Source organism: Drosophila busckii, chromosome 3R, assembly GCF_011750605.1.
Source record: "Drosophila busckii strain San Diego stock center, stock number 13000-0081.31 chromosome 3R, ASM1175060v1, whole genome shotgun sequence".
NCBI classification, from domain to species: domain Eukaryota; kingdom Metazoa; phylum Arthropoda; class Insecta; order Diptera; family Drosophilidae; genus Drosophila; species Drosophila busckii.
The window spans coordinates 14,764,263-14,783,560 of NC_046607.1; the positions used below are offsets into that span (position 1 = coordinate 14,764,263).

The 19,298-nt window shown below is 43.6% G+C and overlaps 2 protein-coding genes across 2 annotated transcripts; both read left to right on the forward strand.

Annotated features, from left to right (window-relative positions):
• The first annotated feature begins 581 nt into the window (after window positions 1-581).
• On the forward strand, window positions 582-1,747 carry LOC108601326 (probable cytochrome P450 313a4). Its single transcript, XM_017989224.1, has 5 exons — window positions 582-591; window positions 648-720; window positions 772-898; window positions 953-1,523; window positions 1,587-1,747. Exons 1-5 carry the CDS (start codon window positions 582-584, stop codon window positions 1,745-1,747), a joined length of 942 nt encoding a protein of 313 aa, XP_017844713.1.
• Window positions 1,748-4,313: 2,566 nt separating this feature from the next.
• LOC108603682 (steroid receptor seven-up) lies at window positions 4,314-16,008 on the forward strand. Its single transcript, XM_017992689.2, is given in 4 exon segments — window positions 4,314-5,334; window positions 10,636-10,785; window positions 14,408-15,196; window positions 15,199-16,008. Coding segments are annotated over 4 exon segments (2,190 nt in total). The 5' UTR covers window positions 4,314-4,697; the 3' UTR covers window positions 15,813-16,008.
• The last annotated feature ends 3,290 nt before the right edge of the window (window positions 16,009-19,298 follow it).

The window sequence follows — 19,298 nt, forward strand, 5'->3', positions numbered from 1 at the left end:
TAGCAGATTTCCATTTTATAAGTTAATGTTTAAAGTTCCAAGCGAATGGGGCTTGCCATTCATAGGACTGAGAGCAAAGCTAAGGCGTAAAGAAGGCAATAGCCGAGCAGCTACTAAGCTATAAACATTATTAAAAAACTTGCTTACATTGCAGATATATTACCAGTGATCGATGAGTATACTAAAAAATATGGCTCAGTGTTTTTAGCCTGGCTTGGTCCGTTGCCGACTTTGTTTGTAGCTGATCCAGATATAGCTAGAGAAGTGCTCACTTCAGAACTCGCTATAAACAAAACTTTCATTGGCTACACGCCTGTGCATAAAGTGATTGGCGATGGCTTAGTAGTGCTTAAAGGTAAGCATAAATATTGTTTATAGTATATATATTTAAATTATTTTATATAGAGCCTGTGTGGAGCGCTACACGCAAGTCCTTGAATCCAGCATTTAGACAGCCCGTGCTGCTGAGTTTTATGCAAGTTTTGAATGAGGAATCGTCACTACTTTTGACTGAAATTGAAAGTTATGCTAACCGCGGTGAGCAGGATATATTTAAAACTTTGCTGAATGCAATTTGTAGAATGGCATTACGTAAGTAGCGCTTAAGCTTAGCTTAATTCATACTAAGCAAACTCGATTACATTTAGAGAATGTGCTGGGCAATGAAGTTAGGGATATGCCATGTGTGCAGGATCGTTCAATGCTGCACAGCTTTAAACAGTAAGTAACAGCATTTATATAAAATTTGTTTTAATCTTTAACTTATTGCAGTGTTATGGATATATGCGCCGATATGTTTTTATCGCCTTGGCTTGCACTTAAATTTGTACGCATTTGTTATGGATTGGAAAAGGAATACGCGCCAGCGCTTAAAGTAGTGCGTGGCTTCTTTAGCGAGGTGAGTTAACTTAATAACAAACTGTGCTGTAACTAACTTTTAGTTTTGCTTTAGTTTATCGTTGCCAAAAAGGCAGCTGAGCAAAATACAACTGAGCGTGCCAACATTAAAGTTATAGATGTGGTGCTGGATCACTTGAGGCAAGGCACTATGAGCTTGGAGACTGCTGTAGCCGAGTGCCATGAAATGATTTTTGCTGCTCTGATCACCACTACGCTTACCTTATCTTATGCTCTAACCATGCTCGCCATGTATCCCGAATATCAGCAACAGTTGTTTGAAGAAATCTCATCAGTATTTCCACAAAGCGGTCACTTTGAAGTTAAAGCTGACGAGCTTAAGCTGCTGCCTTATCTGGATATGGTTATCAATGAAACTCTAAGACTAATGCCGGGCATACCAGCTATAGGACGCAGCCTATCAAAGGATCTGCGCCTTTCTAATGGCATTGTGTTGCCCAAAGGATTGCAAGTTGCCATCGGTATAGTGCACTTGCATCGTTGTCCGAAGCTTTGGGGAGCAGACGCCAACAAATTTAATCCTGAAAATTGCAGCAGCAGCAACTTAAGAGAAAAGCATCCCTATGCCTATCTACCCTTCTCCAAAGGCAAACGCAATTGCATTGGTAACTAGCATTTGTTTTAATTATTAGTTTAAGCAATTTATGTTTACTTTGATTTAATTGCAGGCTGGAAATACGCGCTAATGTCTGTTAAAATTGCCTTAATCAAGCTTGTGCGCAATTATGAGTTCAGCACAAATGAGCGTCATGAGGACATGAAATTTTTACCCACTGTATTCATGGTACCAGCCAAGGAGCCGCTGCTAGAAATTAAGAAAAGAGTCTAATATAGCACATAATAAATATTTTGTTTTAAATCAAAATGTGTGCACTTTTAAATTTTTAAAGCTCAAGTACGGCCAGCCACCTACTTTCAATGAACTGTCCAAAGCAGAGAAACTGAGCAAAAAACACAGGCGAACAAAAGTGAGCTGGCCAGTTGCCAACATGATGGCAAAGTCGTGTGGGTTAGGAGCCAGAGCAGCGAGTGCAAAGAGGCGCTCAAATGGGGTTGTCAGTATTTAACCCAAAAGGGTGGAGGTGCTGCCTGGATGCGCGAACTCTGCGCAGAGCACAACCCACGACAATGGATTGCCTTTGAGCTTGAGTCTGCTGGTGTGCGTGAGTAAGTGTGGGGGGGAGGGAGACTTTGCACGAGTAACATACGAGGCACTAACAAGAGGTGCCGAGAACCACGAGATTAGGTTCAAAGGCAATGGCTAAGGCGAACGCTGGCTGCCAGGATGTGTGCTCCCATAACTCTTCAATGCAGCTGCTGGAGCTGGGAGCAGGAGCAGGGGTCGGCTGCTCTCTTTGTATGTGTGCGTGTGTGTGTAGGGTTGAGTGTCAGTGCAAGCAAGCGGGAGCATACAATTGAATTAGACTTTAATGGATGCCAGAGAGGGACATCTAGCAGTGTTCATAAAAAGCAAACTCAACGTTTTGCTTTTTTTTTCATTTACATAGTATAATTTCCACTTGGAGCGAGAGTTGAAGAGCGAGAGCGCGAGCGCCAAAGCAAACAAAACAAAGCAAAAACAAAATTCCGATACAGTTAATGATAAGCCAGCTGGCAAAAGAGATGGCTGCCAGCTAATGCACAAGCAAAAGCGAGAGCGCTATAGTGGGCGTTGCCATTGCTGCTGCTTGAGTGAGAGTTAATCAAAGAGAGAGAGCGAGCGTGCGCTCAATGCCAAACTTAACGAAACTTTGAGTGACTCGCTTGCTTATTGGAATCCAACTGCGAGTGTGAGTTATCTTATTAGCAGCTCTCGCCACACGCATCACACGTTGATCATCCAATTGTACGTTTGCACGTTTGCCCTAGCTACAACCCAATCTCCAGTTGCCCAGCTCACTGGGCCAACGACTTGGCTCCAATGCCCGGGCAGTGCAAAGTGCCGTGCCACTATTTGGCCCCACAACTGATGCGACACTTTTCCAATATATCTCTGTTTCTCTCTGCCGCCCCTTTGAGTGTGTGTGTGCGTGCGTGTGTTTAAGACAAATGATGTGCCGAGTTGTTGCAGCGCTCGCTCGCGTGGCTAAGAATTGTTTAGGCCTGCATTGGAGCATTTAAATTTTCAATTTTTACGCTCATTGCGTGCAAATTGCTGCAAAATGCTAATAGCGCTGTTATATAGAAAAATATTTATGTTGGCGTCTCTAATTGAGAGCTGTTAGCATTCCAAATAAGAACTGAGCTGCACCTTTGTAACCCACACAGTGGAGCAGGTTTCCCATGAGGGCCCAGGGAGTAGGGCTCGTTAAAATCAAATTAAATTATGATTTCATGTTTTGGCACTTCCAAAGTGCGACACGTAAGTCGAGGCGCCTTATCCAATTAGCATAAAATATGTTTCTAATTTTATTATGGCAGTCAATGGGCTTCAAAGCCATCTAAGTAACTATAAGTAGTAAGTAGCCGAATTTTATTTTTTTTTGACTCTAGTCAACCAACCAGAAAACGTTGCCGACTGTTTATTTTTTTGTATGGGTGGAGCAGCAGCTAAATTACTCATTTTTCGACTTAAAGTTGTTGCTGAAATTAGAAAATTTTACAGATAAGCAGCCACTTAACGGTACAACTGCCTAACAGATGCGCCAAGTAGAAAATAAAAAAAAACCGAAGAGCAAAGAATTCAAATTCAAACGAACAAAACAAGTTCTTGTTGGGCGAGTCCAATGAGCGCACATACTCAACGAAAAAGTTTCACTCAACAACAGACTGAGAGAGAGACTGAGAGCGCGCGCTAAGTGCTGTTGGTGGTGGTGGTGAGTATGAGTTTGTGTGCTGGTGGTGGTGGTGGCGCTTGTCTGTGTGCAAATCAGCCAAACGCATTGGAGGTCTTGCCCCGCCACCAAAGAGAGCAACGAGTGCGAGTGCAAGCGGCGACTTCCACTCAACTGAAGCCGGGCCATTGGGTCGCCGTTAGTGCGAGCGGCGCAGCGCTAGCGAACCCGGGGTGTGTAGCTCTTTAGCTCTTCTCTTCTAGTGCCAGTCGCAGCGGCAGCGGCAGCGGCAATACCCAGTGCCCAAGTGGTGGAATGAGAGAGATTTGTGTGATGTGTCGTTAGGTCGAAACGGTCGAGTCGGGTCGGGTCGTGTACCTTTTGCCACGAATGTTTTGCCAGTCAGGCTCTAAAAGGCCTTACGAGAACAGCTGAGATTTTGCTGCTCGCATGACGCGCATTTTTACAAAGATAGAAAAAATTTCTGAAAATTAAATCTCTATGTGCTTATATATTTTCCAAGTGCGAACCAAGTAAAAAAATTTTTAAAGTCTTTTAAACGCTTTGAAAAAATTTATTCGTGTGTGCAACCAAAAAATAATACGCAATAAATTCAAAGAATTAAAAAATTAAATTTATGTTTGCTGCGCGCCCAAAAGAAAATAAATAAATAAATGAGAAACGCCAAAGTGAATAATTTTCGTGAAAATTCAAATGTGTAAAATGTGCAGATCCAAAGATCAAAAATAAATGAAATCAAGTTAAATATTATTTTCGCCACGCTAAAACAAAAAAAAAAAAAAAAAAAAAATACTCTGCCAAAAGTGCATAAGAAAATAAAAGAGAAATTCTGATTAAGAAAATTGGCGACTTTCTTCTGCATTGTGCGTTGAGTATCCGCAGTGAGGAGCGTGCAAAGTGTATTCCAGCGGTTATTCCACGTGTTCCGATCCGGCCGCCAAAATTATTACGCACAATTCGCTGAGCGTGTACGGTGGCGGCGTCATGTGCGCCTCACCGTCCACCGCTCCCGGCTTCTTCAATCCCCGCCCGCAGTCCGGCGCCGAGCTGTCCGCCTTCGATCTGGGACTCTCGCGCTCGATGGGACTGGGCGTGCCGCCACACAGCGCCTGGCACGATCCCAATCTCGGCGGCCATCTGCATGCCTCCGCCGGTCCCGGCTCGCTGGCCGGCGCTAGCAGCGCTGGCGGTGGCGGCGGCGGCGGCACCACTCCCAGCAGCGTGGCCAGCCAACAGTCGGCGGGCATTAAACAGGATCTATCCGGGCTGTCCGCCTCGGCAGCGAGTCTGAACCAAAGCGCACATCATGTCATCAAGGAAGATCTATCCAGCCTGTCCAGCGCCAATGGCGGCAGCTCATCCGCACATCATACAAGCGGCGCACAGAGTGGTCATGGGCAGGATTTGGTGCCCATGATCAAGGGCTCACAGTCAGCCAGCTGCCAAAACAGCGGCGGAGGAGGCGGCGGCGGCGGCAGCACAACGCCCAGTTCCCAAGCCAACAGTTCACACTCGCAGAGCAGCAACAGTGGCTCACAGATTGATTCCAAGCAGAACATCGAGTGCGTTGTCTGCGGCGACAAGAGCTCCGGCAAGCACTACGGACAGTTTACCTGCGAAGGTGAGTCAATTGTCAAGCAATAGCAATAGAGCTAGTGAGGCATCAATTGGGATGATGACCAAACAGAAATGCAGCCCCAGAGGCGAAGCGTGCCGCATACTTTTGACAGTTACTGTGAATTATGGCAGTTTGATGAGTTGGCAATAAAATTCCAAAGCGCCAAGATGTGTGAGCTGGGCACAGTGGGTGCTCAGTAAATTTGCAGAGCAGAAAAAAAAAATAATAATAATGAAAGCTGCGCCTACAAACTTTAGCTGCTCTTATCTAACAACAATAAGAACAACAACAACAGTTGCTGGCAATAATTATTATCTAAATAAAATACACAGCAGCAATTGTTGGGCAAACATGCAAATTCCAGACTAAAGCCAGAGCTATTTATATTTTTTGCCTTTTATTATTGTCTTAGGCACAGTGCGCCAGACAAAGAGGCATGAAGCTGAAGCTTAAGCACAGTTAGGCGCTGCACATTGAAGCAAAAGCAAATGTAAATTAGTTAGCGTTGGGCTGATAACTTCATTAGACCAGTGTGCGCTTTAACTAGCGCATTGCACTCACTGTAGGCGCTCTTATTATTATTAATCACCAAGCATTTTGTACGCATGCGCAACAACAATAACAACAACAACAACAATATAAACAAGAACAATCAAAAAATGTTGCACAGTGACCGCCTCGCTGCATTCTGTAGGTGTTTCCACTCCCCCAACAACATAGCTGCGGCTCTTAGCCACTTCAGACTTGTGTGTGTGTATCTGTTTGTATCTGTAGCTTGCATGTATCTTGCAGTGCGCGCCGGCTGATGATGTTGCCACGATAGCAATCTATTTTGTTCTATGGCAATCGCCAGACGGCCACTCTCAGTTGCAAGTCGCGTCGCTGTTGTTGCACGAAAATAAACTAAGGCGCAACACTCATATCATTGCCTGCTTTTTATAATATACAACTTTTATCTAGCGTCCTTTCAGCTGATTCACTTCAAGGTGCTCAACTAGTTTTTTTTCTCTCTTCTTTTATTTTTTCGGGCTGTCTGTCTGCTCACTTGTCCACGTCCAGTATGTGAAATTTTATGCCAAGACACCCCACTCAGCGTCGTCGTCTTGTAGCTTGAAGATTAATTGTAGCTTATGCGTGTTGCCCAACCCGCTGCCTGTGCCTGTGCCCTGAACCCTGTGCCTGGCTCCTTAAGCGTTGAGCCTCATTCATTGTTGATACACACACTTGAGTGCGCAGTTTTGGCCAAGTCAAGCAACAAATTTGATTTGATGCTTAATGTTGCCGCTCTAATGTGGCTAAAATCTAAGCGCCCTTTTGGCGTTTACTAATTAAGTTTGTTTTATCTGCGTGTTCCACTTGAATATGACAAAATAAATTTTTATGAAAAATGACTGCAGCAGCTAAGTAGCAAGCATGCAATAAATTTGCTGCAACTGCAACATAAACTAGACTCAAGCTGATTAAAAATGCAGCAGCAGCGGCAGCGAAGAAAAATTGCTCAGCTGTCTAATTGTTAAGCGTGAGCCACACGCATTAAGCTCAGCTCGAAAGTAATGTGTGCGAATATCTGTACAGTTTGTCAACTTTGGTTGGCATTAAGCAAAAAGGAAGTTTCCCACGTTCGGCAATTAAAGCGCAAGCCCCAAGCCCCAAGCTCTTGAGCTTGAAGTTGTAGTTGGGTCAGTCGTAGTAGCCCCAAATTTGTTATGTTGACATTGTCACAGTTTTTTTTCTTTTTTTTTTTATTTCCTCTTTTATGCTGAACAACATGTGTGGCTCGTTTTTTAATTCGTTTCATTATGCTGCAAGGCAAATAAAGCAATTACGAGTGCATTTAATTTTTATATTTTGGTTTGTCTAATTTGCTGCGTTTCACTTTTTGGCGCCCAACGTGGGCGCAACTGCGGCGTATAAATTTAATGAAAATTCCGCGTACACTGAGCTTTAACAAAAGGCGCACATAAATCAATTAGCTGTCTACCAAAAAAATATAAGCAACAAAGTAAATACAACTGCAATGAAAAGCAGCAAAAAAAATTAAATACGCCCACTGTACATTTTTCACTTGTGTATTGCTGTCTCTTTCGTTTGCAAATTTATGACGTTGCAAGCGCAGCAAGCGGGGCGTGGCAGCGACGCCTGCAGCAAGCGTTTTTTACTTATTAATTAGCAAACGTAAAGCTTAATAAATTCTCAACTTGTATTCAAAATTTGCATTCAGTTTGAACTCAAAATAAATGGCATTTTGATAAACATTTATAACTTCCGTGCGATTTGTTAAGTGATTTATACGCACAAAAACAATTTAGTGCTTAACACATTTATTTTGACAAATTGTTAACATTGCTAGTAAACTCATGTGTGCGGCTTGGGGAGCGAGGGGTGCGGATTGCTCAACATTAATGAGACGCTGCGCTGAGTTGGCCTGGAAAATTTATTTGTGTTGCAACTGGGACAAGTAGCGCAGGCCCTTCATTAAAAATAAAATACCCAAAGGAAAATCACTGAATACGAAACTTTAATTGCAAAAGATTTTGCAAAAACAAACAACAGCAACAACAACAACAACAACTTCGACTAGACATTGTAATCATTAAGCGTTGACTTGTAGTACAAATCGTCGTACTTAGAAGAAATGTTAAAGCCAATAAAGCTGCTCGCTGTTGCCACAGTCGGCACAAATGAGGCGCAAAAAAAATGCATCCTGACACGATGCAATTTCCAAAAACAAAACAAAAGAAAAAATAAAACTACAAAATACTCAATACGACTGCAGCTAAAATCGTGAACTAGCAGCTGAGCTGAGCTGAGCTGCTGCGCTTGATCCGCTTTATAATGTAACGGTTTAATTAATTATGTTAAGCTGCAGCTCTGGGGCACAAGCACAGCAGCAACAACAACAACAGTTGTTGCCACTTCATGCGCAATTTTCGTTTTCAGCCAAGTTGGGCTAATCGATCAGCTTGCAACTTGGCCTAGTCGAAATTTGTATTTGTTGTTGCACGTTTTTGTGTCTGCACTTGCGACAGCGTCTAGTGCCTGCTAGAACTGACGACATGCGGCAGCTTGAGAGCGCATCGCATTTAATAGTTGCAACAGTTTGTGGCAATAACCTTTCTTATCGCCAACTGTCGCTGCAAAAGCCAAAAGGCAAAACCTCGTACATGACTTAGGACTAGGGAGAGGGGGGGATTGTGGGTGAGCATAACATCACATAGCATCAGTTAAATCCTAGCTTATCTTTATGCTTAGCTCAGTCGGCATTTTGTGTTGTTGCCGCAACGTGCCGATTGCAGCAGCAGCAGCAACAGCAGCAGCAATAGAGACTTGAAATTAGCAGCAACTTTTTATATTTAAATGCAGCTTAAAGTAGAGTAAAGTTTTTATATTTGCATACTCAGCTAGATATTGCTCATTAGCTTCGCATTTGCGCCCTTTCGATTTACCGTTGACCCAGTTTATGGCTACAGAATTTATGGCAATGTCAAACAGCTGGGCACCTGCCACATCGACGGCGGCTTCCGCCTTGTCAGCACTTGAAGTTCAAGCGCGTTCATAATCAGCGCATTTTGTAGATACGCTGAGCGGCTGCATGCAATGCCCAAGCAGCAAACTTTATTTCTTATTATTATTACTAACGATTTTCGCTCGCTCGCTGGCGCGCACATTTCGTGTCTGCAGCAGCAGCAGCACACACTGCAATTAACTTTTGGTTGTACTCCAGATACTTTGTCTAGGCTGGCGGCGGCGGCGGCGCTGACTTTGGTCTCAGTCTCAGTCGCTGTGCTAATTACTTAGACTAGCAGCAACTGTGGCTAACATTTAATTATGGCAACTTAATGATGGGCTCGCTAGTCGTATGAGTAATTAGTAAATGAGTCTGTGGCTCTAGCCCTTTTAGCAGTGCATTGAACGCAGTTGCATTCAAATCTGCGCCAAAATATTAAACAGTTAATGCAATTTCACGCTGCAAATTGAGCGGCGAAGCGCAGCGACACATGCGGCAAGGTTGCTGCATGCAACACACAGCAGCAAGTTCAATTAATAGAAAAACTTCTCAGAAGTCGCTCTAACTGTGTATTGAACGCTTTATGGCGCGTAGCGCACACGCAAAGCGCAGACAGCGCCTTCATTTAGCCGCTGCCACGCCCCCCCCCAGCACACACCGCATGCACTAGGCAATTAAGCGCTGCAGTAATTGAAACTACCGCAAAGTTAGGCTTAAGCTTGAAGCCCTAGCAAAGCAGCAGCAGCGCGTCTCAGCTCAGCTCAGCGCTAAGGCTTCGTCACACACACAGCTCAATCTGTATAGCTCAGTTATCTACTATAGCTAGTGGATACACCCTTTTTGGGTTATTGATATAGCGTAGTGATAGCGCTTGGAACTTGCAGTATCTTCATCAATAACGACGACACGGCTACGGCCGAGTTCACTGTAGCTGCAGATAAGCAACAGATATGCGCATATGGGCAGTTGCCCCACAGTTCTGCATAGGCCTAGCCTAGGCTTGGTCTGTCTCTATGTCCGCCTGTCTGTCTGTCTGTCTGTCTGTCCGCAACGGTACGTTTTGTGCAGAAATCGTGACTTGGTACAATATCGTTATTCGTAGATCATATGGTGTAAAAGCTTTAAGTGTGTGCTCTATGTATAGCTGCATTTTGGCCAAGTTAATGCGCTACACACAATTACAATTGCAGCTTTGTGGCACTTTCACTGGCGACTGGCGACTGGCGACTGTAGCGCATCAAGCAATCGACTTGGCCCCGCAGCTTGCCACTCGAATGTGCCTGCCACGTTTTGCTGGCGCACACGATTGCGCAGTCGCTGGTCTTAGCCTGTTTTTCTTCTGTTGCTTTTATAGGCACTGAGTTGGCTTAGCGCTTACATATAGTTTGATGATGATTTTACAGCTTAAAACGAATTTTATGAGCATATGCCCTTTGTTTTGAGTTATTGTGAGAAATATTTGCAGCCCCCAGAGCGGCCCAAAAAACCAAGAACTGCCTAAGGATTGAGTAGTGAGTAGTTCATGCTGTACACATGTCTGAACATGGCGACAAGCAACAACCAGCAACAGCAACAGCAACTTGGCCAGCTTCGTGCCCAAGCTACACTTTGTTAATTGAAAGCCATTTTAAGTTAATTTTATGTGAGGCGTGTAACATGCGCATTGACAACAGTTCGCAGGATGTGTCAAGTACTTGCTCTACAAGTGCTTGGAATTTGCTTAGCTTGTTTGGCCGCTTTAACTAACATTTTATGCATTTTATTCTAATACTTTCTTACTCTCTGTTTAATTTCAGGTTGCAAATCGTTCTTCAAGCGCTCGGTTCGACGCAATTTAACTTACTCGTGTCGCGGCAGCCGCAACTGCCCCATCGATCAGCATCATCGCAATCAATGTCAATATTGCCGCTTGAAAAAGTGTCTCAAAATGGGCATGAGACGCGAAGGTAAATACAACTATTTAAAATTAAATATAAAACAAATGCGCTGTGGGTCAATTAAAAGTCAAACACTGAGGCACAGCCCCAATGCAAATGCGCTATGCAAAAATAAACGGAAGTAGCACAGCTATATACTATATATATATCTGATGCTGTGCGCTAACCCAATAAAGTGGCAATGTGTAAATGCCAATTGCTCAGTTTGTTGTTTGGCAGCTGCCACAAGTATGTGGCACACACTAGGGCGACACAAGTCTATAATAAATAACAATTAGCCACACACTATTGACCTCAAAGTTCAAATGCAAAACTTGTTTGCTTGCTTCATAATTACACAGGCTAGTCAAGTGTATCATATTCTAAATTTGCTATTGATTTATGCCAGTCAGCTTTGATTAACTTAAGCCAAGTTATTTGTTGCAGTGTAGCTGACTTAATCATAGAGACACAGCTACATTTTTAACGTTAACAAATATTTGGCATAGTTGTGGCCACATGTTGTCTGTGTTGTTTCCTACAAATTGACAGCGATCAATTGACCAATTGACTGACTGACTGACTAACTGACTGACTTGTCGGCATTAACAATTAACGTACGTCTGTGGCCTAAGCTGTTATTATTTGCACTAATATTGACAGGTTTTTGCAAAATGCTAATGCACCAGCTCGACAGCTGTAGCAACTTGTTGTTGTTGCTGTTGTTGTTGCATCGATTTGGGTTAAGAACAAAACTATCAGCAATTAAAATGCAGCCAATGTGCGCGCGTAATTAAATGTATATAAACATTTATTTTAAGCAAGGCTACTACAAATTTGCCTAATGACACAGTCTGTTCAACAGTTTTCGTCCAGTGCGCTACCTGTTTTCCCCCATAAAGCGCTGAGTGTACCTGCCTTTGAAAAAAGAGTTCAACACCTTTGACAACTTCTGCGTAAAACTAGTTTACATTATATATGTCGGCGCTGCCTATAATCAGTGGCTACAAATCGTGAGAAAATGTCTAATTTCTGCAGCAAAAGGTTGCGGCCCTCAGACTTGAACTGAAAACATTCGGTGCCTTTTGGTTATGAAAAACCTGAAAAAATGGCATAAAAATCAGCGTCCAGTACAGGGTCGAGACTCTAATTAAAACAGTGCAGTGTCAATTTGTTGAATTTTGAGGGATGGGTGCTGGACTTTTGGGTCAGCGAACTGCACACAATAAACTTAAGAAAAACTCGTTTTATATGTTAGAGGGGTGCGCATAATTTATTTGCATTTTTTTTTATAATAAAAACGTAGCTAACTGTAAGGCAAAATAACTGCTACGAAAATAATGGTAATAATAATGGGCTAAGCTTAATTTTAAAGCAACTGCGCGCTTAACCCATTGCTGCCCACACACACACGCACAATTGGCCACTTGGACACGCACTCAAGTGTCCAACACTTCAGCCCCAAGTGTCAAGTTAGCAATTTGTATTAAACAAAAGCGCAGCCAAGAGAGCTGCAGAGCACGTGCTGCACTAAGGACTCGCATTCATTAAGTAATCAGCCAAGTTGCTGTTGTTGTTGCTGTTGCTGTTGGTTTGATCTTGGCTGCATCTGCTGCCAATATTTTGTGGTCAGCGAGATCTGCGCGCTGTTGTGGTCAAGCGCATAATATTTTTCCCAGGCGCATAAATAAGCAACAAAGACGGCGACTGGACAAGAGCGGCCAACCGGTTTGGCTGGACTTAGGCTACATCTTCGAGAGCGAGACATAACCCTCAGATTCACCACCCTATGCGATCTGCACACAATTACGCCAAATGTATTGTATAAATAATTGTGTCGCTGCAGCTTGGAACTGGACACTGGTCAGCCTGTGAGCGGATGAGCCGGTTTGTCCAACCCTCGTCTTAATTGCTGCGCTAAAGCAATAAACAAACACTTTTCCTATATATCCTATATGCCGTCTATATCTGCATATAGCGCGCTTGTCTATTGTCCAAAAATGCTTTCGCTTTTCGCTATTGTTAGACGTTACTTTTTTTTTCAGCTCAGACAATGGCGCCGCTCAGACACTTGGCTTGGATCAATAATAATATTTAGCTATAGCTTTATTTGCTTTTTGTGGCGCTGCATGCCCCAGGGCCTCTGTGGCTGTTGCGATTTTTGCTCTGCGATTAGCTTCAAATGCATTTGCCCAGCCTCTCAGAAATATGAAACGCTAACGACTCAAGTCGCGGCCATAGTATTAGGTTTAGGTGTGTTGCTGCAACATGTGGCATTGCCTGCAATTTTTTTTCGTATTTTTTGGGGAGGTGTAAAAACCTTTTGCCAGCACGAGCAGGAATTTTGCTTATTGAATAGACACAACAAAAATGATAATAAAACTTGCGTTTTATATATTGACCAAGCCTAGTTTAGTTTTTTTTTATAGCTGCGCAGGTGCAAATTGTAACATATCGAAAGCCAAGTCAAAGTTCAAGCGAGTTCAAAGCATATGCTTGATGTAGTTAACTATTAAAAGTTGTTGCCAAATATGCGAACTAAAAAAAGAAAAAGGGTTTTTACACATAAGACAAGGGCGTAGTCAGGGCGTGGCAGCTGTAGCTGAAAAGTGCATTAAGCATATTAGAAATATTATTGTTTTATTTTATTTTTTTTAAAGTTAGCAATGAACAGTCGATGCTAAAAGAAAAAGATTATAATAATATATCAAGTCGAAATAAAACAAATTAAGCTTAATGAGTTAGAGGCATTATATATTATATAAATTATAAATATATTAATAATAAACTAAACTGAGCAGTTAATAGCACAGAGACAGCTCTACAAAATAATAATAATAATCACATATATAAAGTTAAATAAGCAGATTGAATGCAAATTGCAGCTGAAGCTAAAAAGTGCAGTAAAAACTCTTTAAAAAAATTAAAATAACAAATATCAAATCAAATAAGCAAATGGCAGCTGTAGCTGCAAATTGAAGCTATAAATGTTATAAAATTAAATGCATAATATAAGTTGATAGAAGCAATTTGCACCCTCTTACTTACATATTGACTACGCACATGGCAACAATTACTTTGTATTCATTTTGCTAAGTTCGAGCTATGAAATTACTCAAAACATTGCAAATAAACTGAGCAAATATAAAAGTTGTATATAAAAACAGTTAGCTGCGCAATCTTATAGCTACACACACACACACATACATATACATATGCGTGTGCACGTGGTGTGTGTAGATGCGTTGAAAGTATTTAGTCGCATTTGCATATCTAAGCAGTTGTGGCAACACAAACGACATAAAGGGGGTTGCAACTTCGCTGTGTGTACCTGAAATTCTTTTTTGTGAAGGGTAGAGATTGTTGGACAAGTATCTTATAACGTTGTTGTCGCTAAAGGGGGCAGCAGCAGCAGCAGCAGCAGCAGCTTGGGCAGATCGCAGATCAAGATCGGGGCATTGTGCGCGCTGTGGCAGCTTTGCCAACAGCGTTGAATGCCCGAGCATTGTGCAGCGTGTGATGTCGCGGTCAAAATACGGCGCACAAAGCACAGCAGATTATGTTACACACACACACAAACACACGCACGCACATAAACACACATTCTTATATATAAACGAAACTAACTTTAATTCGCTTTCTGTCTTTGCAGCTGTTCAACGCGGCCGCGTGCCACCCACACAGCCCGGCCTGGCCGGCATGCATGGCCAATATCAGCTGGCTAATGGTGATCCCATGGGCGTGGCCAGCTTCAATGGGCACTCGTACCTCAGTTCCTACATCTCGCTGCTGCTGCGCGCCGAGCCGTACCCAACCTCGCGCTACGGCCAATGCCTGCAGCCGAACAACATCATGGGCATCGACAACATCTGCGAGCTGGCCGCGCGGCTGCTCTTCTCCGCCGTGGAGTGGGCCAAGAACATACCCTTCTTCCCCGAGCTGCAGGTGACCGACCAGGTGGCGCTGCTGCGTCTCGTCTGGTCGGAGCTCTTCGTGCTGAATGCCAGCCAATGCTCAATGCCGCTGCATGTGGCGCCGCTGCTCGCCGCCGCGGGTCTGCATGCCTCGCCCATGGCAGCGGATCGCGTGGTGGCCTTCATGGATCACATACGCATCTTCCAGGAGCAGGTGGAGAAGCTGAAGGCGCTGCATGTCGACTCCGCGGAGTACTCCTGCCTCAAAGCAATTGTGCTCTTCACCACCGGTAAGTTGCTGGACATTCTGTACAAGGATGTGCCGGCGCTGCTAACCAAAGTGTCGGCGTTGCTGGCCAAGCGCCAAGCTGTAACGGGGGAAGCTGCTGCTGGCGTCGCCTCTTGCTCCAACGACGATGTGCTCAATGTGGTGCGTGAGCATCTCGACGAGCTGAATCGCTTGGAGTACGAGTCGCAGCTGCAGCAGGCGCCGCTGCATTTGGCAGCGTTTATGAAAAGCGTTGCGGGCTTGAAGCTGCAGTGCAGCAGGCAGAGCAGCAGCAGCAACAGCAGCAGCAGCAGCAAAGCGACTGCAAGCCGCAAGCAGCAGCAGCAACTGCTGCTGTTGCTGTTGTGCCCTCTGCCAGCAGCGCGTTCAGCAGCTGCGCCAAGTCCAGCGCCGAAGTCGATCTGTTGACTGCGCTCTATGCCAGCAGCAGCTCGAATGCTGCCAAGGCAGAGTCCAGCGGCAGCGGCTCCAGCAGCCACAACAACAGCAGTGGTTTGGGTGCTTCACTGCCCACGCAATCCTGCAACGGTTCATCCGCACTCTATGCCAGTCACTCGCCCGCTGCCTCCGTATCCATGTCCACTGCCTCAACTGTCGCAACAACAACGAGCAGTTCGCTCGCTGGAGCATATCAAACGCCGGCTGCAGCGGCCGCCATGTTCTATCAGACGCCGCCGCGTGCTGCCTTCGGCTCGGCCTTCGATATGTTCCACCACAGCACGCCGTTCGGCATGGGTCATGCGGCGGCAGCGGCGGCAGTGGCTGCGCACACGGGCAGCGCGGGCAGCGCCGCTGCTGGCTTCGGTAGTCCCAGCAGCTATAGATACTCGCCATACAGTAGATGGCAGTTGTAGTCGCTCTCGCTTAGGCTATAACTGTAAATGTAACCAGTGTATTTTGTAATCTATGTAATTAATTACACCCAACCCCAATGTCTTAGCTTAGCTTAGCGCCTAATCTTACGTATTTATTGCCTTACACTAAGTCTATTTATTTTAGCTCTAGCTCTAGCTCTAGCCTTAGCCGTTAGTATCGATACCCAAGTACTTGTTGCCAAAAAGCAAAGGATGAATCGTTTAGCTGAAGAAGAAGAATTATTTAAGAATATACGCTGCTGTTGCTGTTATCACAAAAACAAACAAAATATTAATACTGGCTTGTGTTTTTACTCATTTTGCATTTTGTTACTAATTCTCTAATGCACTGTTGACTAATTTTAATTCATTATCGTTTTGCCTAACACCAAATTGTGCTTGTTACTAACACTTAATATTGTTGCTTAGCAAAATGTGTTCAAACTAACAACATTTGTTAGCTTGATTACATTTTAAGTTAAACTAATTTGCAATATTTTAATTCTTTATTAAAATGTTGTTACTTTATAGCAGCACTCACTTGATAGTTTGAACATTTAAACTTGTTCATGCTCTTAAGCGTTTGCTGCATTTTATTTTATTATTTATTTATTTACATTTATTTATGCCAAATTACAACCTTAAAATGATGTAATTGCTACTGATTGAGGTTTGAAAAGTTTGCATATGAATTATGCTTCAAAGTTATGCAGCTGTTCACCTTATATATAAATATTTTAAACATATGCATAAATTGACTTTTAGAGCTGTCAGCGAATTTCAAATCAATCGCATGGCAAGTCAAAATCAACTTTAACCAACATTTGTTATGCTTGGCAGCAACTCTTTGTCTGCGTATACTTAATATTGCAAACAACTAAATGTTTTTCATGCTTAATCTGCGCCTGCTACATTTTGACTTACATTACAAACTAAAACTTCTAATTCTATCTGTATCAATTCTATTTATTTTAAAGTCTGCCTAACTTCAATTAAAAATTCTCCATAAAACTTTGCTTCAATTCATATGCAAACTTGCACTTTTAAAGAAAACTGTGCACGTCACTAGCTTATTTAGCACATCCAGTGACGTTCATAGTTTTCTTTAAACTTTAATTGTCTGTTTTACTAATTTTGCATTTTTTATTTTTTAAACAAAAGCACAAAAACAACGACAACGCTTTAGCTACACTCGGCTACACTCATGCTGGACTTTGGGATCACAAACACACACACACACACACATTTAATAACTCACACACATTCTCACACACATGCACACATACTTATGCATAAGCAAGTTCATAAAAATTAATTATAACTAATACGGCACGAGGCTTACGCTTACGTTTAATATACATTTTACTTTTTGCCTGGCACATTGTTTTTGTTTTTTTTAGTGTTTAAAACTTGCAAATAAATCAGCGTTAATTGTATGCAAATAGCACAGTTTTGAAACTCTTTAAATTTAGCTAAAGTGTAAGCTTAAGTTAGCAACTAAGCCGCGATCACAGCTGTCGCAATTGCCCATTGTCCATTTACAGTTGCCCCATGTCGCATGTGTGTGTTGCCGACTTGTCAAGCAGCTGTCCCTCCCCCTCCTCGCAGCTCTTTTAGTTGTTGTCACCAGCAGAGTCGGCGACGTTTATTGACGTCGCGATACCACATTATGAACATTAATACAACACTCGTTTATGTCGCTTACTTACAAGCTCAGTGGTCCGGCTGAGGTTCGGGCTTGGCTTGGCTTGAAAATAATTTTCCAATTTCCAAAACGCTTTTCCATGTGTTCATGCGCTGGCGGCGGCTGCGCTCTTGGGGCTTCAGGCTTCAGGTCTTTGTGTCTGTGAGGGGGCGTCGCGAGTTCGTGTTGCCCAGACTTGGACTTGGACTAAGCCAAACGTTAGGCTCTGCAGCAATTGCATTTGAATTGGCTGCATGAGTCCATAAACTGCAGCCGATCAATCGCTGCAATGCAGCGCAGCTCGCAGTTGCAGCAGCTGCCGCTGATTGTGGGAGACACGATCGCGGTAGTAAAATACCAGGTATGGGCTGCCTAGAGAGAGAGTGAAGCAACGAGGTGGTGGAGGAGCGGGGCATTGACGACATGTCTGCGTGGTGCATCTTCGCTGCAATGCGGCAAGTTATCTGGTTGCGGCTGTGGCATCGTCGTTGCCTCGCCTGATTGCTGTCGTTTGTTGCAGTTGTTAAGAGTTGTAGCTTTCATGTCTTGGCCACACTTTTTGACCAACATTTTGTGTTGGTTTTCGTTTGTTTTTTGCTGTTTTTGTTCGCTGTGTGTTTAACTTGGATTTCGCTTTGACTTTGACTCTTTGGCAGCCTCAAGCTCTTTGTATTTGTCTAGTTGCCACAACTGCCACTTGGATGCGGCTGCTGCTGCTGCCGCCGCTGCTGCTGCTCAGGCCCAAATCGTTTTGTATTTGCTCATTGATCGCCTGCGCTACTTTGCGCTAAGAAAATTGCCTCATGACTTAAACTTTTGGGGGGCTCTCTGACTGTTGTTGCCTTGTAATTAACAGTTACGAGGCAGACAACATTGATTAGAATCATTAGGGCGCGTTTCGTTTATGATGTTAACTTGTTGCTGCCTGCTGCAATTTTATCTCAGTCAGTCAGTCAGTCACTCAGTCAGCCAATTGCAGCGCTTTGTCGCCGCTGGGCCGTGCACAAATAAATTTATAGTTGAACTCACATAACCCCCAGGCAAATGCCCCAAATGCTTAAGCCCCAAAGACGGCTCCTAATGCTTATTAAAACTAAATAAAGTTATAACTGTACGAGCGGCTCTGAAGACACGAGCAACAGCAACAGCAACAAGTTGCTTGGCTCTGGCCATAAAGCGTATATAATAAAATATAATGCAGCAATTCATAATTTCGTTAAACAGCTTAACCTTTACTATGGGCTATGGCTTTCGGGGCTGTGGCCACGTTCTTCTTACTGTGTGTGTGTGCTGCTGCTGACCAAAAATCTGCTCCTTTTTCAGCTCGATATGCATGTAGTTGTTGTTATTATTATTTCTGTTGTTGCTGTTATTGGAATCACAATTCGGTTACGTAGTTACATCAACTACTTTACGGTCATTATGCATTTAAAACACGCGGTCACGATCTCCGCGCTGAGTTAGTAACTGCGCCGACGAGAGGTTCACCAAATCCCAAAAGCAACAAAAAAATACAAAAAATACAAAATCGATGCCCGATACTTGTACTCGAAGCCGCAGCCAGGCAACAGTTCAAGCGCCCAGCAAAGCGTAACCAAAATCAAAGCCAATGAGAAAGCTAAGACTGCATTTCTTTCAAACTGGAATTTCTTTCACTTTGTGTGCATTGCACACTTGGAGTTGCAACGAATTGTGGCACAGATTTTAGCTTTGCTTTGATTTCTGGCTGAATTTTATGTGCGCCGCCGCCGCCGCCGCGTTTCGTGTTTTTGCCGGGGCTTGTGACTCATTTTATGAGCACT